This window comes from Lissotriton helveticus, chromosome 3_1 (assembly GCF_964261635.1).
Source record: "Lissotriton helveticus chromosome 3_1, aLisHel1.1, whole genome shotgun sequence".
Taxonomy (NCBI): domain Eukaryota; kingdom Metazoa; phylum Chordata; class Amphibia; order Caudata; family Salamandridae; genus Lissotriton; species Lissotriton helveticus.
The window spans coordinates 1,767,264,451-1,767,287,973 of NC_136061.1; the positions used below are offsets into that span (position 1 = coordinate 1,767,264,451).

General features: G+C 45.2%; 1 protein-coding gene across 4 annotated transcripts in view; it reads right to left on the reverse strand.

Annotated features, from left to right (window-relative positions):
* Nucleotides 1–23,523, reverse strand: part of RCC1 (regulator of chromosome condensation 1) — an 80,779-nt gene that overhangs the window by 52,492 nt on the left and 4,764 nt on the right. The window contains exons 1-5 of one of the 4 annotated variants that reach the window (XM_078682587.1): nt 22,697–22,775; nt 20,699–20,788; nt 20,513–20,605; nt 18,426–18,613; nt 2,018–2,197 (exon numbers count right to left, since the gene is read on the reverse strand). In XM_078682587.1, the coding sequence (XP_078538713.1) occupies nt 2,018–2,197; nt 18,426–18,613; nt 20,513–20,605; nt 20,699–20,788; nt 22,697–22,760 (615 nt within the window). In that variant the 5' untranslated portion in view covers nt 22,761–22,775. Of the gene's footprint in view, nt 1–2,017; nt 2,198–18,425; nt 18,614–20,512; nt 20,606–20,698; nt 20,789–22,696; nt 22,776–23,523 lie in introns of those variants that run through there. The other 3 variants (XM_078682589.1, XM_078682588.1, XM_078682590.1) reach the window with 3 other exon arrangements.

Sequence of the window (23,523 nt, forward strand, 5' to 3'; positions counted from 1 at the left end):
TTGGAGGAAAGACTATAACCCTCGTGAGAGAGAAAAATTTAAAGATCTGACCAAATCCTATCATAGGATGATCTGGAGTGAAAAAAAATCCTTTCTTGAACGGCGGATAGATGAATCGGATAATTCCTGTAAGGAAATTTTTAAAATTGTTAGAGACTTCACTTCCCCATCCTTAGCCACTTCTGAGCAGTGTCATTCAGAATCTTGGCTGAATGAACTTGCACATTATTTTGTTGAGAAAATAACCACTATTCAAGCCGACCTTGCCATTCATTCTTTTCAGCCTCGGGCTGTGGATCCTGATGCTATCTCTCTTGTTATTCCCACTCTCTGGGAATTTCCGCAGCTAAGCCTTACTGCTTCACTGGATCATTTGACAAGCTTGAAATCGGGCTCTCCCCGTGATCCTTGCCCGGTCTCGTGTCTTAACAAAATAGCCTCTGTGCTAAATAGTCCCATTAATTCCATTCTAAATTCCTCATTGTCCTCTGGCATTGTGCCACAGGCCTGGAAGAGCGCCTGTATTATTCCTTTAATAAAAAAACCAACTTTGGATCCCATCATACATGCCAACTATAGGCCTATTTCCCTACTCCCTGCTTTGGCAAAGGTGGCGGAAAGACATGTGCATCGATCCATCTCCGATTTTATCGAGACTAACAACTTATTGCACAGTACTCAATCTGGGTTTCGTGCGAATTATAGCACCGAGACCACATTACTGGAAGTCACCACCGCCATTAGGGAGGTTTTAGACTCAGGAGGAAAGGCCATGTTGGTTATGTTAGACTTGTCGGCGGCGTTCGACACCGTTCCCCATGACACTCTCCTAATTCGACTCTGGGATTGTGGTCTAAGGGGGACGGTGTGGAAATGGCTTAAATCATTTCTAGCCAACCGTCGACAAACGATCTGGGCGCCACCTCACTCCGCAGCTATGTCAGCCCTGGAAGTGGGGGTCCCTCAGGGGTCTATTCTTAGCCCCCTGCTTTTTAACATCTTTATGGCCCCCCTCGCAGAGGTTGCGGAGTTGTTTGGCGCCCAGATCGTGTCTTATGCTGATGACACCCAGCTCTTGTTCACTCAGAATAAGAACGAGGTGTTTGATGGGACCCGCATCAGAGGCTGCTTAGAAGCAGTCTTTGATTGGTTCAGGAGGCATGGCCTGAAATGCAACTCCGATAAATCGGAGCTGCTCTTTTTCGGGTGTGTCTCCGAACCAAACTGGAAGAACTGGTGGCCTCAGGATCTTTTTCCCCCTGCCAATGCCAGTACCAAGGCTAAAAACCTTGGTATTATTGTTGACAACGAGTTGACTTTTGGACCTCAAATAGCCTGTCTTGCAGGGAAGTGCTTTGGTATCCTACGGATGCTCAGGAAATTCCTCCCTTTGGTTTCTGTGAATCATCGAAGGGTTATTGTCCAGGCATTGGTAGGGTCGCGCCTGGACTATGTTAATGTCCTTTATTTAGGTCTTCCTAAGTATCTTGTAAGAAGACTCCAGGTCGTGCAAAACTCAGCTGCTCGGGCCATTTATGGTCTACCTAGACGAGCTAGTGCTTCCAATCTGCTGAAGGAATTGCACTGGCTTCCTATAGCCAAAAGGGTGCTGTTTAAAAGCCTGACGCTTACCTATAAGGCCCTCCATGATTTGGGCCCTAGGTATATTAGAAAGCGCCTTGCTTTGTACCAACCGAGCAGAGCTCTTCGCTCCGCCTCCTTGTCTACAATGCGCGTTCCATCCATCAAACGAGCCAGACAAGGGGGGCGTTCGTTTCATTACCTGGCCCCACGTGCTTGGAATGAACTTCCAATTGCTCTTAGACAGGCCCCTAGTCTGTTGTCTTTTAGAAAGGCATTAAAAACATGGCTTTTTATTTAGGAATTGTGTTGTCTTTTATTTTCAGTTATGTTTCCTTTCCATTAAAGGTCCTCTTCGCCAAAGCGCCGGGACACTCCATTGTGAGTAGCCGTTGCGCTATAGAAGAGCCAATTAACATAACATAACATAACTTACTCTGAAAGATCCAATGAGGAAGACCCGCCCGTCCTCAGTCAGTGCTGCGGTATGACTGTCCCCCGCCGAAATCTGCACAATCTTCTCCTGAAGGTCCACCTTTCCTGGAATCGCTTCAGTCCCCTCTTTGGAAGTGTCCCTCCCGAGTGCCCCTTCATCATTACAACCAAATGTATAGATCTAAGAGACAAGGCAAAAGAGTTTTACAACATGTCCAGACAAAACAAAGCACATTTTAGGGAGGAGCTTAACTGCAGTGCAAATCAAACAAGACAAGTTATTAGAATTCTGTATTTATATGAACTTTCTATAACGGGCAAGAAGTCTTTCAGAAAGCCATGTGATGATTCACTGGGGCTTCAGCATCATACAGAGAGCTATAGTTGAACTCAGGGGGGCTGCTTTAGACGAAGGGAGGGATACACAAGCGCCAAAAGTCATGTTACTGCCACTTCCTGCATGGGTCCACACATGCCTCACTACTTAACACCGAAAATTAAGTGAAGGATTCACATGTACAATAATTTAAAAAATACGTGTGTAATAATTAGCATAACCAACCTGTTCAGCAATAGTTTACAGCTCAGACTAACACGGCCCACAGGAAGAGCAGGTCTCCAAACTATGATGCGCTTAAGTCTAGTCTTCCAAAGTGTGATTGAGTAGATTGCTCAATCAAAACAGTTTACGGTTCGGATACCCACAAATGAAGATCTGCTAGTATTCGCTGTATGAAGTATGTATCGAATGACCAAGATTAAAACTTATGCGGAGCAGCATTTAAATTTGGTTTCGCCTTCATCGCTTGCCTCTGCTAGATTATAGGTGTAACCCATGTCAGCTGACTGGGATTCACCAAGAACTAATTAAGCCTGGCAATAGTAAAATCAGTTGTTTTTTTAAGGAAATAAAAACACAGACATGAGGCTTTCATGCAGCCTCATCACCAATCGGTCTATTTTTCGGTCATTCAGGTTTTGCTTCCGCCTACCACTCAATACAACATGGGGCAATGGGTCAGCCCCTTCAATCACTGGCTCTGCTCATTTGTGTGATAGTATGTTGCCTGTGTATGTGGACATTTGCCATAAAAATGCTGCAATGAAGTGGTAGGGCTAGGAGCTCATATTATCTTTTAAAAAAACATTTTCTTTAAAACTATTTTCTTTCATTCTGCAAGGTTCAGGCATCTCCTGACACGGTTTCCAAACTATTCGCTGCCGATAATGATTTCATGGCTCAAGAGCAGTATATAAGATGGCTGGCACCCCTTTGGACTCGCAATTAAAACACATTCCATTATGCGCTCCAAAGCAGCACTTGCCGTCTTGTACGTTGCTCTTCTCAAGAAATAAAGTTAAGATTTCAGTACGAGTTAGCTAGACAAACATTACGCTCAGAAATAGCTAATCTGCACGTTATTGGATATTATTTGACCTCTGCCTGGATGTGTGCAGACTACCTCTGAGTCCAAGCCCCCCCCCCTTCAGAAACGCCCCTTCTCTTACCTCTGCGTCCATCAGCATGCCGCAAAGCAAGTAATCACCCCAAGCAGATCTCTTTAGGTTATGCACTCAGATTCGAGGAGTGTGATGTCCTTTCTTAATGCTCTTATAACACACACTTTTCCATTTATGTGCGAGCGTGCGAGTTCCATGGCTGAACCATCGCTTAGGCTCGGTTACTATGTGTACTATCACAAACTCACCATCTGAAGCGAAGTGGAAAAAGTAACACTGGCACTTAAAAAGCTCCCATTTATACATATTTGGGCGTGAATAAATCAGAACACAGTAAAAAATATTTGGAGACGGCTGATTGATGTGGCTAGCAGAATACACCTATCTGGGCCATAAAAGTCTCTTTACTGGTGCTTCTGGTTGACAAATTATCTAGCTCAGAGAAACAGAATCTCAGTGAACTAGATCCTGCATACAATTTTGCTGGCAAGAATACTGCCTCACAAAAGACCTTACAACTACAAATACCTTACTCAAAAGATCCACGGAACAATGGCAGTGAAGTGGATACTGGGCAAAGTCTCTCTCAATGAGTAAGCAGTCTGACAATAGCCTTAACGATTAGAGGAACAAGTTGACCAATTCAAAACTGCACTCAAGTTAGTTAAAAAGCAAGAGGAAAAGATGGGTACTGTTTGAGGGGAAATTTCGGAAGTCAGCACATTCCGTTACAGATTATTTTTTCAGCTGCTTCACTACAAAAGACTTTAATAGGTTCTCATTTTACCAGTACAGGAGCAGAGTGAGGTATTAGAAACCACAAGGACTCAAATAGGGAGTTGCTGTATAATTTGTTTATTGTATATATTAATACAGGTAATTCTGTGAAAAATCTGTTAAGCGTCTCCCCGTATAGCATTGGAGGAAGTCTAGGCAAGGGAAGCGGTTCTGAATTTACCTGCCAGAGCAGATTGGAGGGAATGCAAATCTACAAAAGACAAAGAGGAAGCCTTGGCTAAAGCGATCAAAGATGGCTTCAAAAGTTTTGATTTCTTTTTGAGGGACTAAGTTGATGGAAACACTCTGGAAAAGGACTTCTAGCTCTTAAAAGAAAGTAATATTCACTTAGAACTTTGTGTTTCTGCATTCAGCTCGGTACTTATTCCCTAATCGACAAGATAAACGGATAGGAAGGTACACTTGTGTTTACATAACTCATTTAAAAATCGACCAGATAAGCCTAGCCTGCTTTGCAACTGGTTCTTGGAAGATGCATACAGAAAAAACAAGAACAGCGCAAGCATTTAGAATAGTTGTTTGGAAATCTTTTAGGAAACCATTCCTCACCTCCATCATTTTTAGCGAGTTCGTGAAAACCCAATTGAAATCTCAGCTCAGTTCCTAATAATACGTTTCTAACTTAGCATCTTTTTAAGCGGATATGGTCATTATAGAATCGCATTGTCCGAATTTCTCTTGTAGTTCTTGCATTTGTAAATCAAAAACAATTGTGATTACTAGCCTGGCAAGGAAAAAATGCCTTTAATTATTGGTTTTCTTTGTCAGAATGGCATGTTTATTTTATTATTCCACGCCAATACAAAGCATGACTAATGACAGTAGCCAATAGCTTTAATTTCATGCACGTAGTTAATTATGAAAGAGCGGAATTATGAACACCTTGCACCTCCAAGAACACCTTTGCGAATAGACGAGGCTCAGGAAGTCCGAATGAATCAATTTCCATGTGTTCATGCAGTAAGTCTGCCATTTTCATTAAACCTCTCATGATGTAGAGAATGGCAGTATAATGTTGCTGCACCGTGCTACAAAGGCACAGTAAAATGTGAAAATAAAATAAAACTGATGGATTCTGTGTGAGAAAGTGCCATCTTTCTTGCATGGTATGCCCCCCCCCCCCCCCCCACTTTTTGCTGATGTGCTTTGACTGAGTGTGCCCTGGACTCCTGCCAATCAGGTGCCCAGGGCCCGTATTCCTTCCCTAAAACTGTGTTGAAACTAAAACCCAATTGGCATCTCTGGCCACATGTCAGTCCCTGGTAAATGGTACCCTAGGTATTCAGGGCATTGTGACCAGAGAAGACCCCCAAGGGCAGCAGCACCTATTGTGACACCCTTAGGGGACACACACACACACTTTGCAGGCTGAGTGTCCTGGAACAGAACTAAAAGTCGACATGGCACACATCCCGTGTGCCATGCCCACAAACACACTGCCCTGGCATCCATCAGTCACCCCTCTAGATGTGTGCACTATGCCAGTGGTGTGGGCACAGTACCCAGGGCCATTCCTGGGCACTGTAAGTGCAGTGCTGCCATTAAGAGTATATGGTGCTGGGAGGTTGTCATTACGAACTCCACAGCACCACGATGGCTTCACTGAAGACTGAGAAGTTTGATATCAATCTCCTCAGCACATTAAACCCACACCGATGCCAGTGTGGGATTTATTGCCAAATGACAGAGGGCAACTTAGAGTTGCCCCCTGAACCTAACCTACAATCCACATCTTGTCTGAGAGGCTGCCTAGGCTGCCACACAGCAGACATGTTGCTGGACCCCTAGGTAGAGAGCCATCCACTCTTCTGGGCCTGCAACAATGCACATCCTGGGCGAGGTGCTAGTCTCCTCCCCCAGGATGAGCAGGGGAAGCTTCAAAAAGGCATGACGCCATTGTGAGCTTCTCCAGACCACTTGCTGTACCCAGCAACTGGCCCCACCGGTTCTGACCCCACTCTGGCGGGAAGACTAGCGGGAAACCCTACGTGAGGAAAGGGGGGGTGTGCGAAGCTGTGCCAACTCCACCCCTCAGGTGGGAGTGGCGAGGAGAAGCACAACTCCGGCCATCTGGAAGATGGGGAGCCCTGCCCAATCATTGATAGGCTCCTGCCCCCCTCCCACAGGAGAGGAGCAGGCTAGGGGGTTTATTCACCCCAGGACATGGAGTCATTGGTCCCTCAAGTCAAGTTGGGGACATTTGTATAGCGCACACATCATTCCAGGAGTCTCATGGTGCTTGCTGACGGCTCGGAACAAACTGCAGGCTTAGTTATCAAATTGGCCATGTTTTTAACTTCTTGCGGAAGCAACTATGGTCAGGGATGGTGCGTAAATATGAAGGCATTTTGTTACAGGATGCCGGTGCAAGAAAGGAGAAAGATCTACCCCTTTTTCTAGCAGTTTGGATTCTGAGGGGAGTAAGCAATGCATCATTACTAGATCAGTGTACCCTACTTGGCTGGTACCAACGTAGTTTTTTTTAAACCAGTATCTTGGACCATTCCCGTACATGTGCTTATGAGTCAAACAAAGGGTTTTAAAAAGAATGTTTTTTCCGCAGGAAGCCAGTGAAGGGTTTTTAAAACAAGGAGCAGAGTAAGATCTGTGTGGAAGATCTAGGACAAGCCTAGCAGCGGTGTTCTGCAGGATCTGGAGCCTGTTTAGAAGGTTCATTTATTGAAAGCAATAGGGCGTTGCCGTAATCCATTCTATTTATAATTAATCCCTGAACTAATGGTTTCCGCGCCTCAATAGGGATCTATTTGAAAACCCTCCACAAACTGCACATTACACCTAAACAGGTGCCAATGACATGATTTATTTGGCTTTTCATGGACAATTGGTTGTCCATGTAAAAACCAAGGTTGCGGACCGTTTCCTTGGAGGTTGGGCAGGGGCCTAGATTGGCTGGCCACAGTCATGTGCCCAATGTTGCATGGTCTTGCCAACGAGCATAATCTCCGACTTACCACTATGTAGTTGAAGATGGTTAGATCTCATCCACGGATCCACGAGGGACAGACAGTTTTTGAAACGCTGCTTGGTTTCCATAGGGTCCGGGCCTAAGGCGACCAGGATCTACGGGTCATCTGCATAAATATGACTTTAAATCCGTAGGCTCTGATCACCTTAGCAGGGAGGGGGTCATGTACAGGTTAAAAAGCGTTGGGCTCAAAATGGAGCCCTGTGGCACTCACATCTTGACAGGTCTCTCACATCAAATGCTGTTTCTTCATCTGGACAGTTGTTACACGGTCAGATAGGTAGCTTTTAAACCATTTCAGGGCATTTCCTCTGACACCAATTTCCCAAAGCTGATGTTCTAAAATGCTGTGGGAGATGGTGTCAAAGGTGGCGGACAGGTCGAGCAGGACGAGGATGACTGACTGATGTTTGTCTAAGGCCAGCCTGATGTTATCAATAAGCTCAACCAATGCGATCTCAGTACTGTGCCCCGCCCTAAAACCAGACTGTGAAGAGTCTAAAACTCCATAATTCTCAAGATGGTTAAAAAGCTGCTGGTTAATAAGGGATTCCAACATCTTCCCAAAGTAGAGAAGTAGAGAGATGGGATGATAGTTGAGGAGAGGTTTTGAGTCGCCCATCTTTTTTTTAAATGGGTCTCACTCTGGCTACTTTCCGTATTGTAGAGATCCGCATCTGAGAGTGGCTTATTAAATAGACGGATTACATTTTCCAACAATACCGGAGCGATGGTGGCGAAAAAATTTGGAGGTACAGGGTCAGTGGGAAAGCTAGATTTTATCTTCCACATGACCGATGTAACTGACTTGATGTCACATTTAATAAATTCCTTCAAAATATGGGGGGGGGGGGGGGGGGGTCAGGAGACATACAGGGCATATCTTCAGAAAGGAAACGGTTTTGTTGAGATGAGAGTGATAAATGGCAATAATTTTTCCCTCAAAAAATTTAGAAAGGGAGTCAGTCCAATCTTGAGAGACACGGGTTGACAGCTGATTACTAGGGGTTGTAAATTCCTTCAACATTTGATAAAGTTCTTTAGAGGAATTTTCTGCCTCATTTATCCGGTCTATGAGAAATTATTTTTAGCCAGTTTTATTGAATTCATGTAGTCATGGTGTCGTTTTTCTGTATTTTTTGCAGTCGGCTGGGTTTTTGCTTTTACATCATTTTCGTTCCGCAGTTCTACACGAGAACTTTGTCATTCTTAATTGGTCGGTAAACCAAGGGGCGGTTCTGGTCTTGATCTTCACTTGACTGAGAGGGGGGTATTATATCAAGTGCAGTCAAAATGGCTTTATGAAGACTATATGCAGCTTGGTTTACACCAACTTCTGAGCTGGTCTGATCAAGGCAGAAGTGTTATGAAAAAAAGAGGCAGAGTAACTTTGCGCCATGGCCTTCGCAATATAAGGTCGCTTTCATGGTCGTTTTTGATCGTAAATGAGGGGATGGCGAATTTCAGTAAATAGTGGTCTGTACATAGTAATGGGAGTTCTACAATAATTCCGGACGAGTTAGTTTAAAGAAGGTCCCAGCACTATGTGTGGATCCTACTACCAACTGGGCGAGACCAAGGGTGTTCATATTAGAGATCAGCTTGTTGTGTCGGAATTTGATAGCATTTGTGTGATGATTAAAATCTCCAATTAGGAGGAAATTATCGGAGGCTAGTGCATGCGGTGCAATGGTCTCTAGTAATTTATCAGAAAAGTCGCCTTTTGGCCCTGGGGTCGGTAGATTAGGCCTCTCTCCAGGAGCCGTTGGAGAGGCCGTTTATCTTAAAGATAATTATTTCTGTGTGGCTATGAATCAGACTTTCTAAGACAGTGATGTTCAAGTCGTGGGTGGAAGCAATTAGTAGGCCATCCCCTCGTCTCTTTCCTATCGGTTAGGATTACTTTATATTGAGGGGGGAAAGGCAAGATGGACATCAGGGGAGGCATGCTCATGTAGCCAGGTCTCCGTAACAAAACAGATATCAGGAGCCGTTGAATCAAAGAGGCTCCATATCTCTACTGCAGAGCTTTCCAAACTCTGTGGTGCGACACAGTACGGTGTCATCTGCCATGTGCGAGTGTCGATAGACGATGTCGGGGAGGGGTGGTGGGGTCAGGTAGGGTGGTTGGGGGGGTAGCGAGGGTTAGTGGGGAGGGGTGGTGTGGGGGGGGCAGATTAGGGCGAATGCTCTCTTGAAGTTTGCATTGTGATGCAAAACGCGGAGAAAGGAGAGGCGACGCGCGTTAAACGCCCCGTCAGTCCACAGAGCCGCCTTTGCTCTCCATCCCAGGCGCCTGGAACTGTTGGTTTATACATTTAAAAACTCTGCATTAAATTGCATCCCCTATGCCCCATAGAAACTGAGAATCCGTAGGTGGAATGCGCTGTGTCTCTCTGGTCACAAGGTATTTTTCCGCGACTCTATGGCCCAGGGAAATCTGGGTTCAGCTCAGTTTATTCCTGCACACTATCAGAGTGTTTTGCCAAATTCAAAGCCCCCTCCCCCAGCCCCACCTCCATCTTTCCAAACCACGAGGTAGAGTCATTAATAACTTGTCCAATATCACACAATTTGTTAACACAGGGAAACTAACAAACACTAACTCAAATGGAGCGCTACTTATATTTCCTACACTCGGTTGATATGAATTCATTTTCACCCGTTCCCTTTACTGGGCAATTAACAAGACCACAGCAGGCTCATTATCAACACTGGGATCCTAGACAGTTATGCTGCATGGTGGGGGGTGTTTTTTTTCACTTTGTCGGATCGCGAGGGTCTGAACAAGATAGCTTAAAAACTGCACTGACAGAAACAAATTGAAATCCCCTATTAAGACTCCCCAAGATGCTCACACTGAAAATTCTTGATCACCTACCGGTTTTGAATTATAGTTGCCTACTGACATGTCAAATAGACATTTTGCATGTTGCCTCCTAAATTATGCACATAAAAGGCAAATACAAAATGTAAAATTTAAATAGACTCTGTAAATATGAAGGGATTGGAAATTGGAAGCTAAAAAGAATGCTGCTAACCTTAACTAGAATTATGGGAGCATCAAAGTTCAGGAAAAAGATTCTAGTATGAAACATTGGTGTGCGCATTGAGAGCATAAAAGACAGAATGATATGCTAGAGCAGAGCTTTCCAAACTGAGGTTCTTCCTTGCACTAATAATCAAATTTGTAGTAGGAGCCAATCAATCTGGAGGGGGTGCTATGTGATATTGCGGTTGAAACCTATGGTGTGTTGATCTTTCCGCAAGGTTGTGTAGCTAAACTTTCAGGGCTCTTGTTCTGAGATCCCATCTGTTAATAAAAGAAAGGGAGTCATAGCCCCAGGGCTGATATTATGTTGCTTAATGTACTTCTGCCTCCGTTATTATAATGCTTGTGTTCCAAGTTCTAAGCCTGCCACTACTCTGCATTATGTTCCTGCATTGTATTTACGTTGTTATCATTTGCCAACTTAAGCTGTGATTGAGAGGTAAAGTTACAGAAGAGTGAAAAGATAAAGTAAAGATCCTTAGAATATTATGTTTTTTGAAACAGAGAAGCAGATGCAGTCATCGCTGGGATTAGTAATCCTTCACATCTTCAACCCTTTGAACGGTTTTAAGATTTACAGTGCTTCACAGAAACTCATTGCACATTTATACTAACAGACCTGGGGCTGACCAGGCTACTCCAAATTTCAGAGGATACTTTTCCATTAATGTGAATCGTGTAGTCACAGAAGCAAGCTGCCTCAGTTCGGCTTCTGTACTTAGTAAAACAATTATCCCTTCCCTAATTTAGACAAAAAAACAAGTATATGGGTGGGTTTTTCAAGAGTTGGTGCAGCCGAGCTAGGGTGGCCTTCTTGGTCCTGGGCTGTCTCAATTCCTTGAGCTGTCCTCATGATGTTCCATCATGTCAGCTGGGTCTCTCTGATCATGCCACTTCTCCTGGCAGGTACAGTCCAGCTTCCTGTGCATGCAGGTAGGCTTTCTTCACTCTGCATGACAAATAGCAAGACAGTTCTGTAGGTAGTTTCCCGACCCTCCAACTCTGGTTGTTAGTACATTCCGAAAGTCCAGTTTCAAGCAAGCTGTTTTTTTTTGTTGCTGTAAAGTAAAATTCTTTGCTTACTCTTCCAGTGTAAATTCATGGTTGTATAGCTGGGTCTGAACTGAGGTGGCGATTTTGTTTTTGTGCCGTAAATCACTGGGGCATGTGTCAATGTGTGCATGATTATATTCTTGTTTCAGGCCGAACCTTGCATATACCCAGTTTTGCCAGTCACTGTCTTTGTTAGAACAGATTAACAATTGCTTTATTAACATTCCTGTTTTCGGAGGAGCTACGATAGCAACCAAGATGGCCGCGTGAGTTCCCGGCTCCGCCGACCTCCGTCTCCTGCCAGTAGATCCTGTCATATATCCTGAATTTGCGCCCTGCCTTCTTGTGTCTGAACTGGTCTGGATTGAAATGGTGCAATCCTGAGATTTCTGCCATTCCGGTGGAAAAAGATACGTCGTTTGGCACTTTGCGGCCTACACCAGCTTGAAAGCCGGGGTCTCGAGTACTGGCCCGGCCGGGCTGAAGTTGAACAACATCGGCCGTAGTTGTGTGACAGGGTCCGGTCCGCTGAGGTGGCAAGTTTTCTTTTGACCCGCTACGGACGACGATTGGTGTGCTTGGTTTACATTGAAAGAGGGGTGACGACACATAATTGCAGCAGCGGACCGGGGTTCCTGGCCCGGTGGCCCGGTTTTGGGAGCGGCCAGTGCTCGCCGGGTGGGGTTCTCCGCCTGTGGTAGCTGCGTCCGGACTGTCAGTGTCCCCCTCTGCAGTCTTCCGTTCCGCATCCACTTGTTTTCCCCTCCGAGGGAACAGGCTCTCCGGAGCCGACACTATGATTGAGACCGAATGCAGTGTTGTGGAAGGAACCAGTAGTGTTCCGTCACTACTAACTGTGTTGGCGGCCATAGGGTTATTCCATGTGTATTGATGCATACCTACGCACAATGATAACTTGCTTGACTGGAATTGAGCGGACTGGACCCTGCTCCACTGCGGGAAGCGGAACTACTCGAGATGCCCTTGATGGCCACTTCGACGGGGGATCCAGACCCTGTGCTGTGGGAGGTGTCGGAGCCTTTGAACGGTGTTGTGTGTGAACGGAGAGAACACGAAGTGATGACTGGATAGAGTGGCCTAAGACTACTGCTGATTATGGATGGACTACCTGCTGCTCCCCTTCCGGAACCAAACACTGGGAACTGTTGTCGGCCTGGGCCTGCGTTACTCCCCTGTGTGTCTAGACTGCTAAGGTGGCGGCCGCAAAAAACGCTGTGCATCCGTGAGGATTAGGGGAGTCTCGGACCCTGGTGGAGTTATCGGCACTTTCCACCCCGTGCTACATCCTGGTTTTGACTCTGTTCCGATCTTTTTATGTTTTGACTATCCTGCTGAAGTGGCTATTCGTCCGGAAGGAGTTCGGGTGTCTGCTTGAAGGGGACAAGATTGAGAGACTGAGTTTCACATCGAATCTAGCGAGACACGGGGTTTGCGATGGTACTATCTATGGAAGGCAGGGCGGTATTTGAGGTTTCCCCTGTTACGCCATTAATTTACAGCTTACTACATTTTTGACTTACTTCAGGGGATTCTTGGTTCAGGTGGGGGGGGGGGGGGGGGGGGGGGGGGAAGGGGGCCGGGGATACGATTGACGAGGCCCTCCTCAGTTTCTTCCTTCTTTTAGGGCTTAGTTAGCTGGGGCGACAGGGACGCTGCTAGTGGGTTGGGCTGTAGCCATCTGCAGGGTGGGGGGGATGGTTTTTTTTTTGTTTGGTCTTTATTTTGTTTCTATGGCCTTCCCTTCTTTTCTTTCTTCTACGAGATGTGGGTGGATTATCCTGAGCTGCTCTGTTTCTCATATTCGGGTGTCATGTGTTCTGGCTATAATTATCCTGATTTTGCGGGTGGAAGGGCCCTGAAGGTTTCAGCCTAGCCGGGTTGTGGATTGTTATGTCCTTACTCCTCCTACGTATTTGCTAGTGTTGACGTCTCAGTCATCGTTTAATTGATATGTACCCCTTTCGTCTATTTGCCTGTTCACCTCCGCAATGTGCGATGTTGTACGGTACCCGATGTATGTACTCACTTGTTTTTTTTCAAATAATAAAAATATATATAAAAAAAACATTCCTGCTTTCTCAAATTTGCTTGAAAATGCACCATTTGCCCACTATTTTTGCTAAATTTTCTCGGGGAGAAGCCCCCGAGCCCCCCCTTAGGTGGTTCGGCCTTGCTCGCTGTGCTCGCATTACCGTGTCACAAGATGAAGATTGTCTAAAAGGTTTGTCACCAACATGAAAAGCTGTGCTCTACTGAGTGTTTAGGAATAGAGCAGGCGTTGAAAGATGGTTGATTAGGAGCACTAGGCTCATTGAGACAGTGAGGTGTAGTGACTTTCTTGGAATTGAAAGATGCCACTGGGCAAAATATCTGGGATACTAAGTATTTCCATTTCCTGTGCTTCAGTGACTTCTATATAAGCGGTGTTTAGGTCTTTTAATTCTTTGCTTGAATATTTTAAAAATGCCATATTGCCGCAGGACTGTAAAAATGTCCTAAGCAAAAATAATTGCTAGGAAACAGAGGAAAAGATGCAGGGGTCCTAGCGTCTGGCAGCGGTCAGGCACGGATGGGCGCAAACGGGCTTGCCTTCGGCGCCGGTCCGCGTACTTCCCCAGTTAAAGTAGGGAATGGCGTGGGAGAGCTAGAGCGCTATCTGCAGCTTCCGGTAGTGCGATCGGAGCAGTGACTGCCGACGCGACCCTCCGTTCAAACGGCACAAGCCGTGACGGACCGGGGTCAGGGCAGCTGACTGGATAATACGATGCGGGGGGGAATAGAAGGCTGGTGAGTACAGCGCAAAATTAAATTTATTAAAAAACAATGCCCACAAAGTATATTTTTCCTCAATTGTATCAGAAGCTAGCTGGAAGTTGCTATGGCTAAATTACCATCTCGATGTTGTGGAGAATGCAGCAAGATGCATGAATTATCAGGCGCCGTTGCGCGCCCCTCCCCAGTTAAAGTAGGGAATGGCGTGGGAGAGCTAGAGCACTATCTGCAGCTTCCGGTAGTAAGATCGGAAGCAGTGACTGCCGACGCGACCCTCTGTTCAAACGGCACAAGCAGTGATGGGCCAGGGCAGCTGACTGGATAATGCAATGAGGGGAATAGGAGGCTGATGAGTACGGCCCTACCTGTAATGCCCCTAAATGTAGTATTTAGGGGCACCCTGAACCTTCCTTACTCAGATCCCGATTTGAAAACAAAAAAAGAAGATCAAGAAGAAGACCTGCCGTGCAGCTGCCAACAAGAGGATGACACCAACTGACTTGGCCACAGCCCTACAGGCCTGTTGATCATTGAACCAGCTCCCGCTAAATCATGGCGTCTCCTGCGGGCAGCAACCTTGAAAAACCCAGAGGACCTGCCTGCCATGAACATCTTAAAGCCTGGTCTCCCATGAGCAGTGGTTCTGCTCAAACAGCAATACCCCTGGTGCCAGCCAAGAACCGCGAATCCAGCACACTGCACCCACCGAGCCCGGCCTGTGCCTGAGTGGACAAAGACCCTGAGGAGGTCCCCCGGTGATTGTAACCTGAAATCCAGTGCCCAAGGACCCTACTCGATGACCCAGACGACGTCTGCAGCCTCAAAACCAGAGACCCACCAAACGCGACCAGCAGAGGGTAAGATTTCCAGACGTCAATAGACACCCCTGCACCCGGTGCCCCACTGCCCCCTGTGCCCGACTACGGGGTGCCTACCTCGCCTCCAAGATCCCAACTTACCCCTCGAAGTGTTGGTCACTCCTGAAGAATCTCTGCCCCCGAGCCTGCAGTCTTTGTTCATCTTCCAAGACTCCCATTGAATAACATTGAGCGCCCAATGGCTCAAAAGCACTCTGCACCCAGACGCCTGAGTGCCCCTGGCTGTGCAACCTTTGTCCTAACCTACTTCCCCATTTGCCCTGAGCAAGTGACCAGGAGCCCAGCTCCCACAGTCGCGTGGCCTGCTTGCCAGCAGCCACCAACCGAAGGCCCCCTGCCGCTCATAGGAGAACATTGGGCCTAACTACCTCTGCACCCGGCTGCCCCCTGTGCCGCTGAGGGTGTACCAACTGTACCTACCTGACCCTGGGAGACCCCAGAGTCTATGCCCAGAACCGTAACTCTGCCAGTCAAGTACTTACCCAAAAGCCGAATAACTCAATTTTCTTCCATAGGGTAACATTGGCTGGTTTCACTTGGAAATTATTCTAAGTGTGGAGTTTTGGAACTTTAAAATATTCATCGAAAATCAGCTGAACAAATTCCAATTAACTCACCTGTTATCAGTAGAGAACCCAGTGCTGCATTTTTTTAGCCCAGCACTGACCCTGAAAAAGTAATTTTAACCGTACTTACCAGTAACTTAAATTTCCTTCCATAGGAAACCATTGTCTGGTTTTCACCAGAAAAGTTTCAGTGTCCATTTTCAAAAACTACAAATATTCCTTAAAAATCACCTGTTTGACTTGAACGCATTCTTTCAATTGTTTACAGGATATGCACCAGTGCTGGATCCAGGATCCAACACTGAGTAAGAAAAAGTAACGATAACACTACTTACCTAGTTTACAGGAGATGTCCCAGGACTGAATCTAGGATCCAGTCCTGTGGTTAGAAAAGTAATCCATACAGTAAGTAATTGCACTGAACTAGAAAGTCCCATTGAGCTCAATGTTGCATTCTGTTTGAAATGGTGTTGCCCACTGAAACAACTAACTACTGTACTTAAAAGTCTATTGCCTATTTGAAAAGTATTTACATTAAAGTAACTCATGCTGAGAAAGTCTATTTTGATACCTTGTTGGTTCTAAAATAAAACTATATATTTTAATACAAAACAATTGCCCTAGAGTTCAGTTCTTGAGTGTGTGAGACAATTTGCCAAATGAGTGTATACAACAAATGCTTTACACTGTCCTCTGATACTGCCTTACTGCTCAACCAAGCTACCACTGTAAAGAGTAAGGTTATATCTAACTTTAGCCTCGGGCAAACCTCTGACTGTGGACACTATCTTCCTTTGGTCCAGTATATACAGAGCCACTTTCTTACATTCTGCATACTCTTTCTTGAAGGCTAGCTAGTGATAAGCAAGTGTGACAAGCTTAGCCTTTAAAGTAAATTCCAAGAAAACCAACTATGGTGCAGGACTTTGACTGCCTCCAGTGGGCATATTTTGATCGGAAGGCAGAAAAGTAGCAGTGCTGGCATAATCTGCTTTGAGAAGATGTTTTAGAACAATTCCTCATAGAATTACAAACTGTAGTTACTGTGGGAACTTTAAACAGGTCCTGCTGTGGAGCTGGCTGGTCGGGTGACTTTGTACCCAAGAATAAAACAAACATTTTTTTTAAAAAGACATCTTCCGAACATCGTGGTCTTACCTAAACCGGGCCAACCTTTGAATCGGTGCGCTTATCGCCCGATTTCACCTATCACTTGTGAAGTGAGACTATTCACTAAAAAATCTGGCTACTCTTTTGCTTGTGGTCCTACCGTACCCGGTGCACCCAGAACAGAGTTCAGGCCCCATTGAAGCACTAGACATTGCCTTTGCAAGGTGCAAGTGGCTCTGGAGCGCTTTTTCTTGCTGGGAGACCCAAAGGCTCTCCTACTAGACTTTGAGAAGGCATTTGTTTTGGTTTATAAATGCCTCATAATTCACTCCCCCAAACCATTTCTGCCCCTTGGAGCCTGGTGGGAATAATAGGTAGCACCCCTGGATGACTTCAACTGGAGGAACACCAGCAAAGCCCATAGGGTACAGGTCATTTCCTCGAGGCTCATCCAACTAAACTACTTACATATGACCTTCAGGACGCTGGTGCAGCTTTGGCGAGCGGGTGTGCTAAACACGAAAGCATGCTGGAGCGGTCTGCTCACTTCTACATGGTGTGGGAATGCCAAGTGATCACTGGACACTGGCGTATGCTAACTGATGCTCTCAGTGGCGATTGGGAAGCCTAGAGATAGCTCTCCCAATGATAGTGTAATTAGAGAGAAAAGTCAGTTGGCATGTGCCAGATAAGCAATAATCTAGTTTTAATTACAGATGGAGCAACATTAGGCTATCAAATGATGACACAAGAGGCTTTTGCACAGTGCATATCCTAAACTCATGTATTTGAAGATGATATCATGTGAGAAGGAAGAAAAAGAGGCCCTGTAATGAAATAGTCACCCACGATTACTCAAGCAGGGAAGCCACCATGAATCCTAGGTTTTCTATTTAACTTTGTGTAATTCAGACACTAGATGGCTAGCCCTCTCCATCCATTGGTATGTTATTTTTTATGATGAGTTTTATATAGCACTGGCTAGACCCGGAGGTATCAGATCGCTTTACATAAGGAAACAGTGAGTTGCAGGTCACAAAATTTCACAATAAATTACAAAATTATTACAAAGTAAAAACAGGAGTTGCTAGTGAATGGCACAAATGGTCACATAAGAAAGGCCCAAGAAAACAGTAGCAAGCATTGCTAGTGTGTGATGTAAGGGAGAGAGAAGGGAAAAGAAGGGAAGGGAGGAAAAATAAAGAAGGGGGAAGGGGAGCAGATCAGGCACAGGTCAACAAGATGGGTGATCCAGGTGGAGGACATAGTCGGAACCAACCCAAAATGTCAGGAACACAAAATTCAAAAATTCTGTTGCTGTGTCATTCATATTCCATCTACTATAGCATACACTATGGAGCAGCGGGTCAGCCCTCTTCAGCAACTGGCTAAATTCCCTCTTAATGACAGCATTCTGCTTTTTACAAGGACCACATCCATAAACCATGTAGTTTCCATATGTATTAGGGATTACTACGGTAAAGTGTTGAGTTTTTTTTAAACATTTGTTTTTGCTAATATTTTTTTTGATACGGGCCGTATTGACGAGCTTCCTCCCAGTTTTTTTTCTCCAAAAATAATGACCAAGCCATAAGTGTGGTGGCCAACACCAGACGAACTGGCTTTGCCACAGTTATTTTTTTCTTTTGTCATGCAACCTTTTCTAACTTTATAGGAATGCAAGAGATTGATATGATGCAGTGGGAACTTACATTGCCGGTCTCGCTCAGGCACACTGTGTGCATGCCACCTGCCACCACTTGCACAATCTTCTCCGGTAGTACTACAAGGGCCGGCTTTTTCCGCTCCATGACATCTTCGCCCAGGCCAAGCTGTCCAACATCGCCTTGACCCAACGTAAGCACCAATCCTCCAACAGTGCCATGGGATGGATGAGTCACTGAAAGAAATAGAAGTTGGTGAAGTGCAGAAAATGTGCACCACGCTAAAACCTACTGTGTCCTGTATGCATGAATATTATGATGAATGGGAGGTGAATGTTTGGCACTTCTGACATGCAATTTTGCTAGTTTAGGACTAATCTTTTTGAATGGTTCAATCAAGTAGATCTACATCAGAAGCCGCATGTCAACTGCAGACAGGGAAAACCAAATTACACCATTTGCAAAGTAGTATTTTAATTACTTCTAATTCCTTTACTAATGTAGTCAATCACTAATCAGAGAAAAAAGTTATAGGAAATGCAAAGCCTGTACACCTCTGAGTGGGTACCATGAAAAGGCTGACATTCCGAGAACCCTCCTGTGTTATCACGTTTATGGTTTATTATAACTATTATGTTTTTCTGTTCTGGACATTTCCTTGCTTGAGTGACATATGCTTGTCAATGAGAATCATGACTACGTAGGAATCATGACCCGTTTAGCCTTTATCTTCTGCAAAGTGATATTCAAGCTTATATAAATATGTGCAATACTTACTCTAAAATGCCGACTTTCATTTTACATCAGCTTGTTCTGCAATGTGATAATCACGTTTTCATGAATACAAATGTAATATTTAATCTACAATGCGGACTCATTTTGCATTAGCTTGTTCTGGATTTCCAAGAGTTTGTAGAAGACTGACATCTACTCGCCTCGTTTGATACTCAAAAAGTGCAATATTGTGAAACCAAAATAATTGAAATGACATCAGGCCACTTCCAGTTAACCGTTTTATCTAAAGGTTTTTAGCAATGAGATGCTATAAAAATCAAGCATAGAAGGTGATGGGCAGAGAGGAGTCACCATGCCAGGCTGCACCGAAGTAGGTTGTCCAGATTCTTATCTCCCGTTCCTACAGAAGGCTAATAGGACGGGAGACCGGAGGCACTTAGACAGACTTGTAAGAGAATAGCAGACATTGCTGTTCTCGATAGAACTTCAGTTTTCAAACAGGTAAGCAGGTGTGTACGGTCTCAAACTTAAAATAGGTTTTGTTTTCTGCTTTGCTAAAACTAGATCAGAATTTAGAATTAGCAGAATAAGTAGGATTATTTAGGATCATCAGAAGCAATCATGGAGTGGTATTTATTATTCACACTTTTGTTAACTGTTTCTGCTGCCATACTTGCCTTGTGGTTAAAATTCATATTGTGTACAGTAGACAGATGGAATTTAAATATATAAAAAATTAATAATTTGTGTACTACTTAGTGGGTTGTGGAATGGTTGCTGTACAATGGTTTTCAGATTGGCACACTAAGTCCTTAGTGCCAGGTTGGTGGTCTAGAAAACTGACCTGTCTCTAGACAGATTTGGAGTACGTATTCAATATAACCTTGGGTTCCAGAGTGGTGTGCTGCTCGCAGTAAAGCACTCCAAAGCCTTGTCACAGGTAGTAAGCGCTACATAAATACAATTATTTCTACTCATTACTTCCCACCCACACTCACTCTGCCTTCCACAGTGCTTAGTAGTGACAGGAGGATGTTGTGAATACAAGTTCTCTCATGGCACCCAGCTAGAAGCAGGCAGGGCTTGCATGTTTAGCCTCTCCTGGAGTTTGCCTCTATAGCTGGATTCACCTTGTTAGTAACGACTGGGTCGAGTAAGACTAAGTAACAAAGTACAAGTAATTTGGAAATTTTCTTTAACCAACGCAAGTGTATTTCAGTTATGTCTACCCATAATAAACTCCACAAATAAATTTTATCTTCTACAGTATAATTGCAGCTGTGATTGTCAGATTCTAGTAAAAACAAAGTCAAACAATTAGTTCAGAAGGGGGACTAACGTTCGGCATTATGGATGAAACTAGTTAAGTAGGGTGGGAAGGAAAGAAACAAGTCAAATACCTTTTGTTTTCTTGACTTCAGAAGATGCATTTCTCTCTTCCACTGAGAGGGTTCTTTTAACCGTTTTCTTGGCCACCATTGTGTTGTCTGGCCCTAAAAAGGAAACATTCTTTGGTTACAAGAGTACTGACAGTAACAAGGTCAAAGAAGTCACAGGCCTTTCAAACTGGAAGATCTGATAATTACCCACGTGCATTAGTCCCAACTGTTCTGCCCATGAGAAGTGAAGCGACTGGACAAATGCAGCATGGCTGTGAGGCAACAACTCCCAGGTATCTACAGAGCACACAAAGATCTCTTAGTTAAGTTTGGGAGCAGCACTAAAATAAATGCCTAAAGAAAGTGCCATGCTACTTCAAGAATAAACGCAGGTCTTTAGAAAACAAGCATTTGCAATGCAATAAGTTTCGCATTTACGAGAGTTTACGATATTGGCATTTTAAATGGCAATGCCTTTTATTTATCTACTTTGATAATTAACACAAATAAATGGCATTGTCATTTAAAATGCCAATAGCTCAAACTTCTGTAAATGTGAGACCTACTGCATTTATGCTTTCTGAACATGTTCATTATACACACTAACAAAACAATGGCAATACATCTATAAGCTTATAACACCCATATCTTTCCCCAAAAAATGGTAGAAGCCAAAAGAAACATGGGTCGTTATGTTTTAGGAATTCACCGACACTGCCCAATCACAGAGCAACCTCCCCCTCATCAGTCATCCATACAGCGCCGGGACGCCCTTTGGCTGGGGCAGCTGAGCGCTATACAAATCCCCATAACATAACATAACATTTCACTGGTTATCCCTCTCTGCCTGGTGGGCATGTCTGACAGAAACCCATTGGGGACGAAAGTGGTTGTCTGTATCCCCCTGAATGGGTTTGGGCCCCCCTTGCCCTCCCACATACACCCCATTCCGGGAGAGACTTATGCCCACAATAGGCATGTCAGGGCATTCGCATGTTTACACCCTCGCCTGTGTCACTTGCCTGGGCACCAAATGCTGTGTGTGCCTTCTGGGTTGCCACGGGGGAAGAGGGGCACGTCCCCTCACAGAAAGCCTCAGACGCCACAACCCCGTCTAACCCTTCACAAAAGAGGCTGAAATAGGAAACCACCCAGGCCGCCGCTGCAGGAGCGCACTGCACACGTTGAACAAAGTGTAGCGCCTCGCAGTCATATTTGCGGAACACGATCGACAGAATACGGTGCCTCGTTCCCTGGGTGTTCAGGATCGACTGCAAGTAGACCCTGCTTTTATGCGGGCACTGTAGACAATGAGCAGAATGTAACGCCTGGTTTGAGTTCACTATCGAGGACCTGCAGGACATAGCGCCAAGTGACCGGCAGGAGTGGTTTCACCAATGGGATGGCTACATCACACACCCCTGAGAGTGCAGTGGTACATTAATGAGTTATCAGTCTCTTAGGATACACTCCCCGCCCCCTCTTGGTGATACAGGTGTGCCGCCCCAGGAATGCAGCCAGGCAGGAGCTGACAGGGTGCTAACCGGGGGCAGGTCGAGATTCTCAACAACAAGGTGCCAGGTCCGATGCCCCGTAGGTTCCAGGCCACCAAGTCCAACCTTTGAAAGATCCAAAGATTGTCGGATACAGACAGTCCGCTTCAGTGGATCAATGCGCCTGCTGTGGAGCTCATTGTGCACCCTGCATGTCCAAGGTTCTTGGGGCTGGCTCAGCATTTCATCCCTCGGAGGTTAAAGAAATTAACAGACAGCCTCAGATCCACCCCTGCAAGCATCACAAAGACACCTGGGGGTCGTGGTTGAAGGCCACCCCACTCCTGCAGCCGGGTCCTTTAGGGGTTCACAAAATGTCCACATGAGTACAGGCTTCACCCCTCCTCATTAGGGGCCCAGGACTCCGGGGGAGCTAGTGAGGGCAAGGGCCCGTCTCCTTCTCATTTTCTTAAAAAAATAGGTCTAAGACTATTAGTTGAAAAGCAGTTTGTATAGGACTGAGGGCACATGAAAGCGGCTGTGGACTACCTGTGTGTGGGAGATGTGTACGGGTGGGTGAGGGGTTATTGATTTCATGTGCATTGATAGTGAGCACTTGGTGTTTTAATTTTTTTTTTGCAATTATGGCTTTTCTAGGGATTAACTGTGTTATCGTGGGCCTGTCACATCAAAGTAGTCTTGTCACACTTACCACACTGTGCTGCTTCGTGAGTAGTGTCGCCCAAAGCTGGTATGTTGATGAGCACGGACCGCATTTACACAAAGAACAAGCTGTCCCCACGCAATAGAATCGGAAAGTGAAAGCGCGCCATGCGGATGTGCCTGCCTGCAGCCCTTCCTCCTTTTGGGACAGCCCATCCGGACTGGATCCTTTGCTACACGTCTTATTTAGATAACACGCCACCTTTCGATAAGAAATTGTTTCACAACACCCGTGAAGCAAACAATCCAGTCCGGATGGGCCATCCCAAAAAGCAGAAGGGTGAAACAAAGAAGCCTCATTGTCAATGGGAGGCCACCGTTTACCGTAAACGATGACGCCTTCCAATGAAAATGAGGGACGGGGCTTCAAGCCCCCTTCTGAAATGTCCTCTCAATATGTCTCGCCCAGAAAGCAGGGCATGCATGCTGCAACGCTAGGCGAGACCTAATGATTGTAGGAATACAGAAGGAAAAAAAATCCACAGAATACATCTCTTTCCAATTATATTTGGATGATATGGATGATAGGACAAAAAAACATTTATTTACTGTGTTTTCTGAGATGGTTATCATGAAAAAAGTGCACGAGAGAACACACATAATGTGGTTGCTACCAAACTGTCCTTTTAGGTGGTGGTGGGAACGTTATAGGTTGGGTAAGTGTCTCCCTAACATAACAATAAAAAAATGTTTAAAAAAAAAACACTGTCAACAAATTAAAAGCAAGTTAGCACTGGTGTACTCACATACAAGTGAAGCCCCCCAAGCTTGACAAGAGATTTCTACTACAATGTTCCACCCTTTCTAGTTACACAA